Raw genomic sequence first — 18,648 nt, forward strand, 5'->3', positions numbered from 1 at the left:
GCTTCACTGCAGTGGTTTCTACATAACCATAATTTAGGGTGATAGGAATAATAAACGTCATTACAGGTGGTGGTGGCTTGTCATAAGTAGGGAATTGTTGCCTTGTTTACCAAGACATAACTATAGTTCTAAGCATTACATTTCTTTTATGAAAATATAGTAATTCACTTTGTAATAGTGGCGTTCATATTGCCAAGTCTTGTTTTAATTAATTTTTCAGGACTTTGCATAATCCTGAATTTCTTGAGACCTAGATTTCCTTCCTTCCCCACCCAGCCCTCAGAGATGGATATGCATTACACATAGGAAAATCTCCAGGAAGAAATAAATGGGTGTACTCCTCTATCAGGTTCCTCTCTATAAATCTACAGATATTAAGGTTAAAGAAGAACACAAACTGCTCTGGGTGGCCTTTCAGATTTTATCCTGAGCTCAGAGCACAACTGAGAGTTTGGAGAGGAAACAGAAATTATCTCCAGCACAGCAGACACACTTTTCTACCTTCCCCATTAAACCTTTGGAGTGGGTGTGGCAGTGGTGGGTATGGGAGACCTTTTTCAATGGCCACAGAATTATGGAACTGGGAAAAACAAATCATCACATTTACTTTCTCTGTTTTCACTTCTTGTCATCTTTCTTTGTCTCTTTGTCCCCACCCTTGCCTGTCTTGCTCTCTCTGCCTCCTCCCCTTCTGTCTTATAAGCACGGGCTCTCACATACATGCTTGAGTCTGACTAAATTGGTTTATATTTCTCCTTACCTGTTTACCTACATCATCTAGTTTCAGTAAATGTGACCCAGGGTCATGCCCTAGAGACGTTTAGTTTAGAGAGGTCATTGGAAAGAAAGAAAAAAACAAACAACAACAACAAAAAAAAGGATATGTGCCTAATCAGTTGCGATCATTTTGCAATGGTAGAATGAACTTTTCTTGGCATGATCTAGCAGAATGTTAAATGCACACATTTATATAAGAGAAAAAAAATCTTTGTTCTGGAGAAAGCAGTGGACTGGGAGACAGGCTGGCAGGCTTGGCTGATGCTCTGTGTTAAATCTCTCCCTTCTGCAACCCAGGACCAGTGAGGGCCCCTAGGTCCTCAGTGTTTTGCATCCCTGGAAACATCTTAGAGATCAGGTTGCCTTAAAATAAAGAACTCTCACATGTCATCAACAACTACCTTATATAGATTCCAGCTTCATCTAAAAGGAGCTAGTTTTCTGCCTGGATTCATTCTCTAAAAGAAAATGTGAAAGCCAGATTTCATTATAATTAGCGTCTCTGATTCAATTTCTTCAACTGTAAAAAAAAGATCGTTAGAGAGAAAATAAAGGTCTACCAAAATCCATTATAATCATTATCTTTATTGTCATTATCATTATTACATTTTCTCTTATCTGTCACTTGAATGCCATAACTATTTAAGCTGTTGTAGCAAACTTTAAAAATAGGTACTGCTTAAACCTAAAGAAAGTACTATTAGATTTTCATTATTGTTGTTATTAGTAACCTACATTATAAAAGTAGAACTAGTAAAAGAGCATTTAGAACAGAAGAAGTGAGACAATATTGTACTTTTTGTAGCATAAGTTAAAATGAAACATAAATGTCATTTGGCCCATTCATTCTGGGTTATATATTTCACATATCTGGGTTACATATTATTTTTATTTTAAATATATATTTTATTGATTTTTTACATAAAGGAAGGAAGAAAGAGAGTTAGAAACATCTATGAGAAACTTCTATCAGCTGCCTCCTGCACACCCCCTCCTGGGGATGTACCTGCAACCAAGGTACATGCCCTTGTCTGGAATCGAACCTGGGACCCTTCAGTCCACAGGCTGACGCTCTATCTACTTAGCCAAACCCGTTTTGGCTGGGTTACGTATTTTATTATCAGTTTGTGTTTTATTTTTGTTGTTGTTGTTTTTTCTTTCCAGTAACCTCTCTAAACCAGAAGTTTCTAGGGCATGACCCTGGGTCACATTTAATGATACTAGGTAATATTGCATAAATGTTCTAGTAATTCAGATTTTAGGATCTTAGGCTATTTTAATCCTCAAATTAAAATCTCATGTATTGTTACTCTTGAAAAGGAATCAGTACTGAGTGCAGTTATATATACAGTTAACATGTAACAGGAACCTGTCTCAGAAATGGAAATGTGCTGCTCTGTTTGCTTTCACTGACCACCAGTAATTTCCATAATGGTTTCAAGTTGGGAGTGGGGTGGAGATGCTGCATTTTCTTTTATATCACATGAACTGAAAATTAAGGCAAGAGGAGGGATCCCACCATCAGTGAGTGTTTACACATAAGCTAGCTGCTTTCCATGGCTTTTGCAATCCTTCCTGTGATGCATTTGGTGGTATTTTATAGATGCAGGGACAGAGCATGGGTGAATTGCCCAAATTCAGATATCTTGAAAGTGGAAGAGGCAGGTTTGCATAGAGATCTTCGGTGTACAAAGAGGCAGGGCACACAAATAGGAGGAGGGGCTGAAACTTCAGCAAATGTTGGAACTGTACATTTAGAAGAAAATTGACATTGCAAGTATTGCCTGCATAGTGACTATTAAGGTGACTATGACACTTGTAATTGTGTTTACTAGTATAAAGAAATGAATTAAGGATTTCTTTTCTTTGGAGAATTCCTCTCTCTCAGGCCATAGGGATGTAGATCCACTCGAGTTACTATAGAGAACTGCTGTCTAGATTAAATCAGATCATTACATATGCAAAGGAGCCTCCCACAGTGTTTGGCACACAGTAGGCTCTCATTAAGTAGTAGTTTAGAATGTATTCTTCCATTTGAGTCTTAATTTAATTCATTGACTTCCCTCATTCATATTCATGGTAAATGTCTATCACCAGCATTCTCTCATTAGCTCCTTTCAATGCACTCTCTTCATGGAGAGATTACTCTCTTTTAGACTTTCTATCCTCAGAAGTAATTTGCAGGTGTAATGTGATGTGGCAGTCCAATAGCCCTCTGTGACACCTTTTTCATCATTTATAGGCCTTTGCATTTTGTCCTATGAGACTCCGGGGTTTATGGTTTGTAGAAGAAAGCACACATTAATGACTTCTATTTGAGCAGTCACTGTTTTTCTACTTGTGCAGGAGAAAAGATAAGAAATCTCCTTTTAAAATGTTTGAAGTAAATTTCTGGTCATTGTAAGTGATTCTCTTCTAAAGAAACAGACCCTATCAAATTTAACACAATCACTATTCAACACAAATCAAAATTCCAATCCTCAATATTTCCTGAAGAACCAGAATATCCTATGCGCCCACCTTGCTATAACTTTCTAATTTAAATTCTTTGTTTAAATTATTACATAAGTCTCCTCCCCTCCACCCCCCATTGACCTCTCCCTGGCCGCTTCCACCACCCCTCACCCTCTACTGTCTGTTCCATTGGTTATGATCATATGCATGCATACAAGTTCTTTGGTGAATCTTTTACCTCCCACCCCAGACTTCCCCCATAGGTTGGACGGTCTGTTCCATATTTCTGGCTCTATTTTTGTTCATCAGTTTATGTTGTTCATTATATTCCACAAATGAGTGAGATCATGTGATATTTATCTTTCTCTGACTGGCTTATTTTGCTTAGCATAATGCTCCCCAGGTCAATTCCATGCTGTTGCAAATGTTAAGAGTTCTTTTTTTTATACTGCAGTTTAGTATTCCATTGTGTTCATGTACCACAGTTTTCTAATCCACTCATCTGCTGATGGGCAATTAGGCTGTTTCCAAATTTTAGCTATTGTAAATTGTGCTGCTGTGAACATATGGGTGCATAGATCCTTTTAGATTGGAACTTGTTTTCTTGGGATATATTCCTAGAAGTAGAATTACTGGGTCAAATGGGAGTTCCATTTTTAAGTTTTTGAGAAAAATCCATACTGTTTTCAACAGTGGCTGCACCGGTCTGCATTCCCACCAGCAGTGCACCACAAGGGTTCCTTTTTCTCCACATCCTCTCCAGCACTTGTCCTTTGTTGATCTGTTGATATAGCCATTCTGACAGGTATGAATGGTACCTTACTGTCATTTTGATTTTCATCTCTCAGATGATTAGTAACGTTGAGCATGTTTTCATGTAACTTGGCCTTCTTGTATGTCCTCTTTAGAAAAGTGTCTATTTTGGTCCTTTGCCCATTTTTTGAATGGATTATTTATCTTCATTTTGTTAAGTTGTATGAATTCTCTGTAAATTTTGGAGATTAAAACCTTATCTGAAATAGCTTTGGCAAATATTTTCTTCCATGCACTGGGCTTTCTTGTTGTTTTGTTGATTTTTATTTTTTTCTGTGCAGAAGCTTTTTGATGTAGTCCCATTTTCATATTTTCTCCTTAGTCTCCATAACCCTAGGAACTGTGTCAGTAAAGATATTGCTATGACATGTCTGATATTTTGCTGCCTTGTAGGAGTCTTGTAGGATTTTTATGGTTTCCTATTTTACATTTAAGTCCTTTAGACATTTTGAGTTTGTTTTTGTGTATGGTATAAGTTGGTGATTTAGTTTGATGATTTTTTTTTTTTTGCATGTATCTGACCAAATTTCCCAGCACCATTTATTGAAGAGACTGTCTTGGATTCTTGTCTCCTTTGTCAAATAGTAATTGAGCATAATGGCGTGGGTCAATTTCTGGATTCTCTGTTCTGTTCCATTGGTCTATATGTCTATGCTTGTGCCAGTACCAGGCAGTTTTGAGAACCTTGGGTTGGTAATATAACTTGATATCTGTTAGTGTGATCCCTCTAACTTGGTTCGTCTTTCTAAAATTTTCTGCAGCTATTCAGGGTCTTTTTTTTTATTCCAGATGAATTTTTGGAGAATTTGTTCTGGATCTTTTAAATACTCCATTGGTATTTTAATAAGGATTGCATTGAATCTGTAGATTGCTTTGGGTAGTATGGTCATTTTAATGATGTTGATTCTACCAATCCCTGAACAATACACACTCTTCCATTTGTTTATGTCTTTATCTCTTTTTTCAATGTCCTATAGTTTCCCGAATACAGGTCTTTTACCTCCTTAGTTAAGTTTATTCCTAGGTATCTTAATTTTTTGGTGCAATGATAAATGGGATTTTTTTTTTAGCTTCTCTTTATTTGAGCTCATTATTGGTGAATAAATAGGTCATAGATTTCTGGGTGTTAATTTTGTATCCTACATTGACAAATTCATTTATAAGGTTTAGTAGTTTTTTGATAGAGTCCTTGGTTTTTCTATGTATCATGTCATCTTCGAATAAGGACAGTTTTGCTTCTTCTTTTTCCATTTGTATTCATTTTATTCTGTCTTATTGTCTGATCACTATTGTTAACACTTCCAGTACTATATTGAACAGGAATGGTGAAAGTAAGCATCTCTGTTCTGTTTCTCTTCTTAAGGGAAATGGTTTTAGTCTTTGCCCAGTGAGTATGATGTTGGCTGAACGTTTGTCATATAAGGCTTTTATTATGTTCAGGTATGATCCCTCTATTCCCACTTTGCCTAGTTTTTAATCAAGAAAGGGTGTTGAATTTTGTCACATGCTTTTTCTGCATGGATTGATATGATTATGTGATTTTTGTCTCTCAATATGTTTGTGCTCTGTATCACATTTATTGATTTGTGGATATTGTACCATCCTTGCATCCCCAGAATAAATCCCACTTTCTCATTGTTTATGATCTTTCTTATTTAATGCTGGGTCCGATTTTCTAGAATTTTGTTGAGGATTTTAGCATCTATGTTTATCAAGGATATTGGCCTGTAGTTCTCTTTTTTGGTGGTGTGTTTATCTGGCTTTGGGATTACGGTAATGCTTGCTTCATAGAAAGAGCTTATAAGTGTGCCTTTCTCTTGAATTTTTTTTGAAATAATCTAAGGACAATAGGTTTTAGTTCTTTTTTGAATGTTTGGTAGAACTCCCTTGTAAAGCCAGGGCTTTTGTTTCCTGGAAGACTTTTGATTTCTGCTTCAATTTCTTTAGTAGTTATCGGTCTATTTAGGTTTTGTGCTTCTTCCTGATTGAGTTTTGGGAGTTTGTGTTTTTCTAAGAATATGTACATTTTCTTCTATGCTGTTCATTTTTGTTGGAATCAAGCTGTGCATAGTATTTTTTGATACTCCTTTGTATTTCTGTGGGACCGGTTATTATTTTACATTTCTGATGTTTTCTATATATATCCTCTTTCTTTGCTTCTTGGTGAGTGTATAAGAAAAAAAGTAAAAAACAAAATACTAAAATAATAATAATAAAAAATAAAAAATAATAATTGGAAAAATATATATTAAAAATATATACTAAAGAAATGTAATTTTTCCTTTTCTTTAATCTATCCATCTATGTATTCCTCTACTTTTGGAAAAGGATAATAGAGAGCAGATAGCCTTTGTTGGTTATTGAAACTAATTAGGCTATTAACAGAAGAAGAGAACAAGTGAGGAGAGGAAAAACAGAAGCATTAAAAATAAAAAAAAATAAAAAAACACAAACTGACAAACAAACAAATGAGAAGAAGAAAGAAAGAAAGAAAGGAAGAAAGGAAGAAAGAGGAAAAATTTGACTAGTGAAGAAAGAGAAAAGAGATGTGTGTATGGACTTGGAGCAGAGGAGAGGAAATTAGATATCTGAGCATGATCAATTTTTAATAGTGGATAAAAAGAAAGGATAGAGAAAACTAAAGTAGGAACAGGAGAAGAGAAATAGGATGAAAAGGGAAAAGTGAGGAAGAATGTGCTGGCATAAAGTAAAAATTGAAATGGGGTAATATAATGATAAAAAATGAAAATAAAATTAGAATGTAGAACACTAATCCAAAATAAAATAAAATAAAATAAAACTTAAAATGGTAAAATAATAGTAATAATATAACACATAAAAATATAATAAAAAAGTAAAATAAAGTGAGAAAAATTTTGTTTCTTAAGTAAAAGATAAAAAATAAAAAATGAAGTAGTGAAGTTTGTTCACTTCAGCAGAGCTTCAATGACCCATGGGGGCTAGTTTAAGACCCCTCTCTACTATTCTTCTTAGAACATCTGTTTCCTGTAAGGTAGTCAGCACAGAGTTGAAGTTCCCAGTGATCCACCACTCCACTGTGTCATAAGCCACAACCTTGGTTTCAAGCAGGAGGGATCACCCTGCTCACTTTGTTTCTCTGCCTGCCTTCAGTTGTATTTACACAAGCATCTATTTCTGACACAGCCCCTGAGTGGCAGTGTTTCTGTAGTAGTTTCTTGGACCAAATGGCTCCTCAGACCAGTGTCCCAGGGCTCCCTGGGGGTGTTTAGACTCTTCCCCTGCCGCACTCAAGACTGGGTTGGAGGGACGAACTGTCCCAGAGCTGGTTTCCTGCTCATCTCTCCTTATTCTGCTCCCCAGTTTCCACAAAAATCACCTTCCCCTGCAGTCTCTGTGAGTGTTTTTAATTAAAATATCCTGTGCAGGGTTTAGCACGTAAAAGCAAGGAAGTTATAAAATCAAAGCAACCACTTTACCTAGTGGCTTTCTCCCCCTGGCACTGTGTGGCTAGTATAGCATTGCAGGCTGCCTTTCCGGGCACAGTCTGCCAGGCTTAGATCTAGGGTCCTCCACTGCCAGCACATTCAAGGACTACACTGATCCCAAGGGCCGTGGGTTTGTTGCAATCTCCTGAGATTCTAGTCCTGGCTGTGCGCATTTCTCCCTCCAGCCTGAATCCCAGATTCCACCTCTCTCCAGGCGACCTCTGACCTTTCTGTCCATGGATTGCATCACCAGCTGTGTTTAATTCGCCAATTCTGGGTATATGTTATTCAATTCAGCTGTTTCTTCTATCTCCTTTGTGAGAAGGCCTGTTCACATATTCAGCCGCCACTTTGTCTCCCCCTGGATAAACTTTAGGCGACTGCAGCTGGAGATGCTGGAGTCTCAGTGTCTATGGGTTCACAGCTGAGAGGCAGCTGGTCCTTGGGCATTGTGGCTGTAGGGTCCCAGGGGGTATTGGAGGTCTACCCCAGGTGAAGGTAAGGCTGGGTTTCTGATCACAGTCGCTCGCCCCTTCAAGATGGCAAGGTCTCTGTGGCAGAGCCAGCCGCTCTGGGAGAAATTTCAGTGGTAATAGAGGCTGCCTAGTCAGGGGAGCTTGGTCTGTCAGTCTCTAACAGTCCTATGGAATATAACTGTCCCTTACTCACAAATACTCACATTGCCCGCATGCCCAAGCCCTCCCCTTTTGCTCTCTCACTCATTCACACTGTCTTACTGACTGCCATCCCATTGGCCAGCATCTTGAATCTCTGTAATTTTTTTTTAATAGTCCACCTCATTGCCAGGTTTTTTTTTTTTTTTTTTTTTTGGTGTTTTTTTTTTTTTTTTTTTTTTTTTTTGTGTGTGTGTGTGTGTGTGTGTGTGTGTTTTCTCCAATTGATCTATAAGGAAAGAATCTTTCTCCTTTTCATGTCAATTTCTTGGATCTTTTGGAAATGTTTTCAGAGTTCCCAGGCTTTGAATATTCATATAAGAGCTTGCAATGACTATTTAAAAAGATAGAACCACCAACTAGTATGACTCAGTTGGTTGAGCACTGTCGTATGCACCAAGAGGTGGCCAGTTTGATTTTTTGTCAGGGCACATGGCCAGATTTTGGTCTTGATCCCCAGCAGGGGATGTTCAGGAGGCAGCTGATTGGTTGATGCTTCTATCTCATTCTCCCTCCCCCTTCCTCTATCTGAAATAAAATAAAATAAAAAATATTTTTAAAAAGTAAAAAAAAAAAAAAAAAGAATAGAACCTACTTAAGCTTATTCTCTTGCTAAGTACAAATACTTCCAAAATCATGAAATTAATTCCCTTGCAGGTGGATTGACCCCACTTTGAAATTATTACACAAGTTAAAAAGGATCATAGTAATGGAGAATATTTATCCACTGGACATACATTAATTTCATTAACTAGCCAACAGACAGAAAAGTTTATTTTTAGCAAATAATTTCTGACATTTGATTCCTCTTTAAAGCATATAAGTCAGCCTTGCTATAAGAAAAGTCAACATCCAGCCCTGGCCATTGTATTCAGTGGTTAGTGTTGAAGATTTGATTCTGGGTCAAGGGAATGTACCTGGGTTGCAGGTTTGATCAGGCCCTGGTTGGGGCATTTGCAGAAGGCAGTCAATTGATGTATGTCTCTCTCTTCATTGATGTTTTTTGTCTCTCTCTCTCCTCCCTCCCTCTCTCTCTTTCTTCCTCTCTCCTTCTCTCCCTCCCTCCTTCCCTAAAAAAATATATATATAATAATAGGGATATATGTTTGTTTTATTTGTATGTAAATTCCTTAACAAACAGCCACCCCAGTAACTCCCTAAAAAAATAGCTATGTATGTTTGTTTTGTTTCCTGCTTTATTTTTCTAGCTTATTTCAGTGTGTTTTATAAAACAAATTGCTTTGTAAAATTTGACAGTCTGAGTAATATATTGCATGAGATTGCTTTACATTCTCTCTTTAAAAAAAATCATTGGGTGAGGATTAACAACAACAAAAAAGCCAATGTCTAGAGTTAATGCACACAATAGACCAAAACAATTTTAGAGAGTTATTAACTTTAGAAAAGTGTTCTTCACTTGCAAAAGAGACTGTCCCACAGGGAGATTTCCCTAGTAAGATTTTGCAAATAATATTGATATAATGGTTATAGAGTCTCTCTACAACATGTGTTATGTAAAATGAAGTACATCCACTGCTACCTAATGGCAGTGCCTGATCAATTTGCATTCTTCTTCAAGGTTCCGGTCATACTAATACTGTCTTAAGACAATTATACAACCTTGGAGATATGTGGCCTGACCCTCCCCATTGTTGCAAATATCAGCAAGTTATTTCCATTGCAAACTGTATTTGCTGACCAGGTTTAGAATTGAGTGAGGATTTTGGATCATCTAATTTTTATATCAAGACGAAAATAACCCCTCTTGGGCTCTGTAAGGGATGTATGTTTGTTTTGTTTCCTGCTTTATTTTTCTAGCTTATTTCAGTGTGTTTTATAAAACAAATTGCTTTTCAAAATTTGACAATCTGAGTAATATATTGCATGAGACTGCTTTACAGAAATACGGGAAAATCCAGAACAAGCCAATATGAAGGACTAAATGAACTCCACAGCTAAAATATGTCCATGTCTGCATTCTAATTCTGTTTTAAACAGGCCATTGGTTAACAGACTCCTTAATATTGTTTTCATCTTTGTTTGCAAAGAATTAAGGGGAAAAAAAGCAATACTGTGCTGGTATATTTTGTGAGGACAACATAAGGTAAATTAAAATTTCTATGAAATACTTTAAAATATGAAATTACTACCAAAAAGTTTCATTATAACCATCTGAGGAAAAATAGACACGTGTGAATATTCTTTAATTAAAATTTGCATTTTTAAACAAATGGTTACTAATTAACATGTGTACATTTAAGTCATTTTGTTGCATTGAATTTCATAAAGTCCATTTTAAAGCACTCTGTTTCTTTAGTGCTATGGTTTGAAACACTGCAGCCTCTCAGTCCACTGCAGGAAGAAATGAAAAATGAAAGGAGACAAAACAGTTTTCTGGGAACTAAGCTTGTAGGGGAACACTAAACACAAAGTGTGATTGATGAACAGTCCTAATTTTTGGCAGAAATTTTATTCTTCCATGTTAATGAGACATATATAGATAGACCCTTTCTTTATAAATTGATTCCATAGTGAAAAAAGGACCTTGACAAGAAGATAATTTATTTATTATTTTGTCCTGGCTTCCTGGGCATGTATTATCAGAAGGAATCCCACATTTCATGTTTCTGGAGCTTTACAATTTTCAGTGCTTCTTTCACATGCATCATCTTATTGGATCCTCGTACAACAAATCCAGTAAGGTAGTAATCTGGTAGGTTCCAACTGCACCCCTTAAAAAATAAATCAAGGTAATTAATTTAACTGAACTATTTAGCTATTTGCAGACCCAAAGACCAACAGTATAAGCATAATGCCTTACACTTCGTTAAAAGGAAATATCTTTATTCTTGTAGCTTAAACACTGATTTGTCTTTAGTATCCCCACTTCTCTTCCTCCCTCTCCTCTCTCAACCTCTTTCCTTCCCTCACACCATCCTTTTCTCCTTTCTCTCTCCCTCCTTCTCCAGTTTATTAAATTGAATTTATCTGTAGACAGTTTTCCTCCTTTTATCACCTATTCTTTCTAACCTCCAAGGCAAGTTTTAACTTGTTAGTTTCTACTGTAAAACAGCCCTCTATTCATATAGTGTCATATTTAAAAGGGAACTTTCAATAGTACGTCTTATGATATTTAATTATTTCATTTATTTCATCATATGTGCATTGATCATTGGCTATAAATAAGCCTTACTTTAGGACCTGCCCCTCAAGTATTGCATGATCCAGATTATATCTGTGTGAACAAACTATCCTGTTTATCATGAATAATAATTTTGCTTAGCTGCAGTGCACTGGATGAGGGTTGATCCCTCTTCCCCAACCTCTCCCCTCCCATGCTTTGATTTGCAATAATGAAACCCATGCACATCAAATATATCCTGGGAGCCAACATCAAAGTCCTGAACATAATAATCATGGATTTTGAAATCACTGATTAAGGGGAAGCCTATATAGAGAATATAGGTAGTTACAGGGTCACCCCATGGGTATGACTTATATTTTACAGTTCTATTCTTTTGTAACAGAATTTTAAATCTAATTTTAATCTACATATTATTTTCATTAGGCTGGGGAGAAATCGATGTGTACAAGTCAGACCTGCATAAATAACCTGCTAATGTTAAATATAGAAAATTGTTATTAGAACACAGCTAAGAATTAGAAGAGTGGCCCTTGCTATTGGCACTAATCTATGTATATCCTATCTAATAAAAGAGTAATATGCAAATTAACCACCACTCTGCTACATCTACAAGCCACGCCCATAATTCATGCCAATCAGGAGCAAGTATGCAAATTAACCCAACCGGCCATGGAGAGAGCAGAGGGAGGCTTGGATTTCCCCTGTGATAAGAGGAAGCCAAGCTGTCCACACACCCTGGCCGGCCCAGGCCTCCGCTTAAGCTACAAAGTTTCAATTATAGAAGCTAAATAAATCCCAACAGAAATGGCTGCTGCCACAGAGTGAGCAGGAGGCTTGGCTCCACTCCAGGCTACAAAATTTCAATTGTAGAAGATACATAAATCCCAGATACCAGGACCTCTCCTTGGGTCACTGGGGAGCATGGCCGGCCTGCAAACCACCACAGGCCCCTTGCTCAGGCCACACCATGCCCCAAGGGAACCCCCACCCTGATTCAGGACACTTTTCAGGGCAAACCAGCTGGCCCCCACCCATGCACCAGGCCTCTATCCTATCTAATAAAAGAGTAATATGCAGATTGATCATCACTCCAACACACAAGATGGCTGCCCCCATGTGGTCAAAGATCCTGCCCTCATGTGTGCACAAGGTGGCCACCTCCCAGCAGGGGAGGACAGTTGGGAGGGACCAGGCCTGCAAGGGAGGGCAGTTGGGGACAATCAAGCCTGCAGGGGAGGGCAGTTAGGGGTGACCAGGCCAGCAGAGGATGGAAGTTGAGGGCAAACAGGGTGGCAGGGGAGCAGATAGACATCAATCAGGCTGGCAGGGGAGTGGTTAGGTGGTAAATAGGCTGGCAGGCAGAAGTATTTAGGGACAATCAGGAAGGCCGGCAGGCGAGCAGTTGGGAGGCAGCAGTCCTGGATTGTGAGAAGGATGTCCAACTGCCCGTTTAGATCCTCAAACATCCCTCAAGAGGTCCCAGATTGGAGAGGTTGCAGGCTGGGCAGAGGGGCACCCCCCCATGCATGAATTTTGTGCACTGGGCCTCTAATATATGTATAAAAAGGCAGCTATTGAAACAGCCATAAAAACCTAACAACTCGTCACTATGATGCCCACTATAGCGAATCAGCCTAATCAATTGGTGAGGCCTGCAGCCAAATTCATAGCCCCTTTCCCCAGCCAGGCTGTCCCTTATTGGACTCTCACACCCAGATTAAGGATCAAGAGCAAGGCCTGCCAGCCAAACACCCCTTCCCTTCCCCCCCAGCAAGCCCCGCCCCATCAGCCAACCCCACCATAATAGGCTCCCAGCCCCTCCCCCAACAGGCTGCCCCTGATTGCAACCCCCACCCCAATAGGGGGCGGGGCTGAGCAGCCAACCTCCTGTAGCCCCTCCCCCCAACTGGCCATGCCCCCAATCTGACCCCACCACCCTGATAGGCCCAAAGCTCCTCCCCCTGGCTAGGACTGTCCCCTGATTGCCACCCCACCTCAATAGGAGACAGGGCTGGCCTGCCAACCACCTAAAGCCCCTCCCTCAAACCAGCCATCCCATCCTTTATGGCAGAAAAACTTGTGACAAGGTTATTTGGCTATGTTTCTGACTCCTGAAACTATGTGATAAGCTTTGGAGGCCACATGCTATTTACCTATAAATTTTTAGTACCACCCAAGCATATGACCGATTGCCAGAAAGTTTGTATAAATAAATGAATAAATTGATTGATGCTGCGATCACACAAGACATTAAATACAGCCCTTTTGGGGACATGTCTTAGAGCACACAATAATCCCACCTCATCATTTTGTAGTCCATCATATAGTATCTTGATATGGCTACAAAGAATCACTTGTCTACATCATATGTGTTATTCACCATATTTACTTTTAAATGATTTCTGATTCTTTAGGAAACTAAAATCCACACTCCAATGATAAGATTACCATCCCCAAATGGTGATTTAATTCCCAATGACTTTTAGCAGTGTTTTGTGCAATTGTCCTCATCACTGGAGGGAATGTAGAGACTTTGAGTCAAATTTCTTTGTAGGCATTTCTTGGCTTTCCCTATGTTGAGAGTTCAACAAAGAGGAGTTTTCGTAGCCCATCATTAGAGCACTTTGGTTCCTAGCACATGATAGCTTCTCTGGATGTAATGTTTATTCTTGGGTAGGTTGAATTTGTGTGAATTTTTTGAGGATCTATCAAGTGTGCCTCAGGCAGAAATAAACCCAAAATATTATTCCAATCTATGAATTCTGCAGGCCAGGTGGGAATCAATGAGATTTGCTGAAATTTTTGTGGATTCCCAGAAAAAAGAAAAAGAAGAAAAATGTTCAGTTGTTTAATTGTCAGAGAAAGGCAACCTCAACTAGAGGAATGTTCCCCCTTTTTGCTTAAGTGACTCTCTGAAAGTGCTTTAGATCTTGTTGTTGTGGTAGTGTACATTGCTTACAATGATATCTTAAATGAAAGTGAAGAAAGGTAGGACCATGGAGGCATTGCTAAGAAAAGACTGGTGTCCAGAAAGCTTGCAGTATTTTTACAAGGTAGTTTAAGTTTTTTTAATTAAAAGTTATTCCTGATAACATCTCATCAAATGAGCAAAAATCTAATGGTTTCCTTGGTGCCCCTGTTACATGTAGCTCAGTTAACATTTTCTTTATTATCTTACACTCCAAGTGGATCCCTTGCTACTTATGGATTACTTTGGGATTAAAATCTGCCCTTCATTTTATTTTGCTTACAAATGGCTATTTTAATAGATGTTTATTGCATGCACACACATACACAAAACTTGAAAGAAGGTTTTCTATTTCTATTTTTGTTTCTGAAACAGTTGGGTCAGAAACCCTTCATTTATATGGACAACTCTAAAGAAAACATGGTCAAGCATGTGGCAGAATATCACATTCCAGGACTAAAAGTCCCTTGGGCTGTTCTCTCATGTCTACTTATAGAATTACTGTAAATTCCTTGCTTCTATATTGATTTGCTTGTAAACTTCACTGTAAGGTAAGGGTGAGCAGGAATTTTTTTTTTAACTCAAGATCTAATGACCTAAAAATTAATCAATTTAATAATCAATTTGTTTTACCTAAAAGTAAAAGGGAGTCTTTTGTTATAGCATCCCTTTAGAAATATAGGCAACCAGCATTGTAACACAGATTCCTGTCTTGGGCAATTGAAAATTATAGTTTATAGTAATTGGAGAAGCTATGAAAAGTAAGTACAAGGACTGAATATTTATTTTCTAATATTTAATCCCCAAGTAAACTAAGCTCCATATGACAGCTTGATGCTTATCGTTTTTATATTTGACTCTTGTATTTGTCTGATATATTACACTTATGTGGCTGGTTCTAATTTTTACATTACCTTACTACAAAAAGAGCTAATCATTAATCAGTGGTACTTGTACTATATATAGTCTTGTTTTCCAATGAAAATAGTTTATGCTATTAAAATAGAGCACTAGTCACACAAGATTTAACAAAGAATGTCCTTAACTTCCGAAGGGCAATGCCACATGGTTCTCCATGAAATCCATAGATTCAAATATTGAGCTTTAGTTTATTTACTTTTCTTATAGGAACATTTCACACCTGAGTGTAAATTCAAAGAATCCGTGTTTGAAAATTATTACGTGACATATTCATCGATGATATACCGCCAGCAGCAGTCAGGCAGAGGGTGGTATCTGGGTCTGAACAAAGAAGGAGAGATCATGAAAGGAAACCATGTGAAGAAGAACAAGCCTGCAGCCCACTTTCTGCCCAAACCACTGAAAGGTAAGCCCAATGTTATAGGAGCTGAGATTAAATGAGTATGTATTTAAATAATTCCTTTTGCACACCTTTGAAAATGGAACATAATTCTTCCACATTAAGGCTTTTATATAAAAATTTAGTAATAGTTTAAACACTTAAAAACATTAAACTGCAAAAAATAGCATCTAATCTTTTGGTTTTAATTTTTGCATTATATATCTAGATATAGTAACACCTTACTTATATGGAACTAGTTTAATTGCTAGTTCAGGACAGCCAAGAACCTCGAATTATGCCAGATTGATCCCTGGGCAGAAAAACAGATGCTTAAATGTGTGTATACGTAACATTTATCAGAAAACTCCTTGGACATTCCCTGAGGACCTAACAATATTGTCTCAATTTTCATTCATAGTTTCATTTTTCAGTCATTATTAGCAGACTAGTAGCAAATTAGAAAAGGTGGAGGATAGGAATGGACTGCAGAGAATAGGAATGTTAAAAGTAGTGAGTCATGGTGGAGAAGAACTAGAAAATGCAGACAAAGCAGAGCAAGACCTCCAAGAGGTTACTGGCCTAGGGTTCAACTCTGGGTTTCAAGTAGGGCAGACTGCCCAGTAAGTCAGCATAGCATTGCTTTCCAGCACATTTTTCTGGAACCAGTCTACTTGGATTCAAAACCCAGCTTTACCCTTTATTAACTGGATGGTCTTGAGAAGATTATTGCCACATGTGTGCCTCAAGCTCCATGTCTGTAAAATATGAATAAGAATAGTATGTCAGAGTATTCTTACACAGATTACAAGAGTTAATGAATATGAAGCACTCAAAACAGTATCTAGTACATTGTAAGTATTCCATTAACACAAGCTAGTACTATTATTTACAGCATAACAATAATCATATTTATCATTTTTTTCATTAAGAATTGTGCTAATATTTAGACTTTTGGGGAGTTTCATTTTAAATCATGATAAAAATCAACATTTTAAAATTTTTTTAATAATTAGCTTGCACAACATTCTCTAGGTCATGTTTAAACTTAGAAGAGCTTTATTAAATACATTTTTCATTAATCCTCTCATATACATAACCATAAGTGATGGAAATTAGGCATTAGAATTCTTTATTTACTACTTCACCAAACGTAGATTTTACTTAGTCTGATCCAGTTCACTTCTGACTGAGTCCTTGAAGGCAGCATTTTTCATGTTTGGCCTTAAGTGTGGAAGCCTAGTAACTAGAAGAAGAGTTGAGGGCCAGTGTGGTGTGTCTATTTAAAGGCATCTGACACCCTCTTTCTATGCTTTTCAGTGGCCATGTACAAGGAGCCATCACTGCATGATCTCACGGAGTTCTCCAGATCTGGAAGTGGGACCCCAACCAAGAGCAGAAGTGTCTCTGGAGTGCTGAATGGAGGCAAATCCATGAGCCACAATGAATCAACGTAGCCAGTGAGGGCAAAACAAGGGCTCTGTAACAGAACCTTACTCCAGGTGCTGTTGAATTCTTCTAGCAGTCCTTCACCCAAAAGTTCAAATTTGTCAGTGACATTTACCAGACATATGGGCAGAGTTCACTATTCTACCTGCCATTAAACTTTATCATCCATACTAAAGCCCCATAATTTAGATTGAGCTTGTGCAAAAGAATGCTAAGCATTATCAGTGAACTAAATCCAGGAGAAGGACTGCTCAATTTTCTCATGATCTCACTTTAAGTTTGGGGATGACAAACCACAATCATTTCACAGCACTAATGCTGATAAAAATTTGCCCTCCAAGAAAGAAAATTTAAAAGACCACAATTGCTCTTCAAAAATAAAACAAAATTAACTGCTTACATGTTTTGTAGAGGCAAACAAAATTATGTGATCTGTGTGTTTTCTTGGCTTAATGTTTTCTATCTATGCTTGATTCAACTGTATTCTTTACTTTGGTATAGTGCAACTTTCTGATTTCTGAAATTCAGTGGTTCTATTGACTCTGTGTCACTTAATCCAAATCAACCAAATTCAGGGTTGGATCTGAATTGGCATCTCAGGCTCAAGGTAACAGTGTTCTTATGATTTTACCAATTTTTTGTTGTTGTTGTATTGTAGTACTCTGGTCAAGTTCTTGTGCTGTACTTTGTGCATAGAAATTGAATTGTATTGTCAACCCCAGTCAATAAATATTACTTAAACAATAAAAAAAGATTATCCTCAAGTTTAGATTTCTCTTAATTCCATTTGTGTTATCATGTTAAACTATTGTTGTGGCTTCTTATGTAAACACAGGAATTGTGGAACTGTGATATTGTCTTTTGTGTTGTTAAAATAAGAAATGTCTTACCTCTATGTGTATGAGTCCTCTTGTCACTGTATTTGGCACGTGAATATTATGTACAAGGAAATATTAAGACTGGTTACCCCTAAACAACATATACTTATACTTGCTTCTGGAAAAGTGTTTAAGACTTAGCTAGGTTTCCATATAGATCTTCATATCTGTTGCATGGAAGAAAGTTGGAATCTTGGCCTAGAGTTGCATGATATGTAAGATTTTGTGCATTAATAATTGTTCAAATCTGTGTTCCAAAAGTGGACATAGCATGTACAGGCAGTTTTCTGTCCTGTGCACAAAAATGTTTAAAAAAGTTGTTTAATATTTGTTGTTGTATATCCAAATACGCACTGAATAAACTCTTTATATTCAATCAAGGAAAAATTCTTCAACATGTCTTTATTGAATGTCTACTTACCATTAACTGTCATTGAAACTGGAGTTAAATCTTGAATTATACAAAAGGTCACTCCGCTCAGACAATCTACATTCTAAATATTTATGTTAACATGAATACACTTTAAAGAATGATTATTGTACTAGTTATTTTACTTGGACTTACATTGGAACAAAAATTCTCATTCACATTCAGTGATGGAGTTGCACAAATGAGACCTATGTTCTAGTATTCTCTCTGCCATCCACACTATTTTCCCTTTTGTTGCTCGTTTTGTAGGTAGAGGGAAGATAGATAAATAAACATCTAAGGTCCTTTCCGCC

At 37.5% G+C, this 18,648-nt stretch overlaps 1 protein-coding gene across 11 annotated transcripts in view; it reads left to right on the forward strand.

Moving 5' to 3' along the window:
- The window catches only part of FGF13 (fibroblast growth factor 13), a 521,462-nt gene extending 503,160 nt beyond the window's left edge, over positions 1–18,302 (forward strand). For all 11 annotated transcript variants that reach the window (XM_084870237.1, XM_084870234.1, XM_084870240.1 and 8 more), the window contains 2 exons: positions 15,427–15,625; positions 16,919–18,302. In XM_084870237.1, the coding sequence (XP_084726363.1) occupies positions 15,427–15,625; positions 16,919–17,055 (336 nt within the window). In that variant the 3' untranslated portion in view covers positions 17,056–18,302. The remainder of the gene's footprint in view (positions 1–15,426; positions 15,626–16,918) is intronic.
- Positions 18,303–18,648: the final 346 nt, after the last annotated feature.

The sequence above is a fragment of the Pipistrellus hanaki genome (genome assembly GCF_964339955.1).
Source record: "Pipistrellus hanaki genome assembly, chromosome: X".
NCBI classification, from domain to species: domain Eukaryota; kingdom Metazoa; phylum Chordata; class Mammalia; order Chiroptera; family Vespertilionidae; genus Pipistrellus; species Pipistrellus hanaki.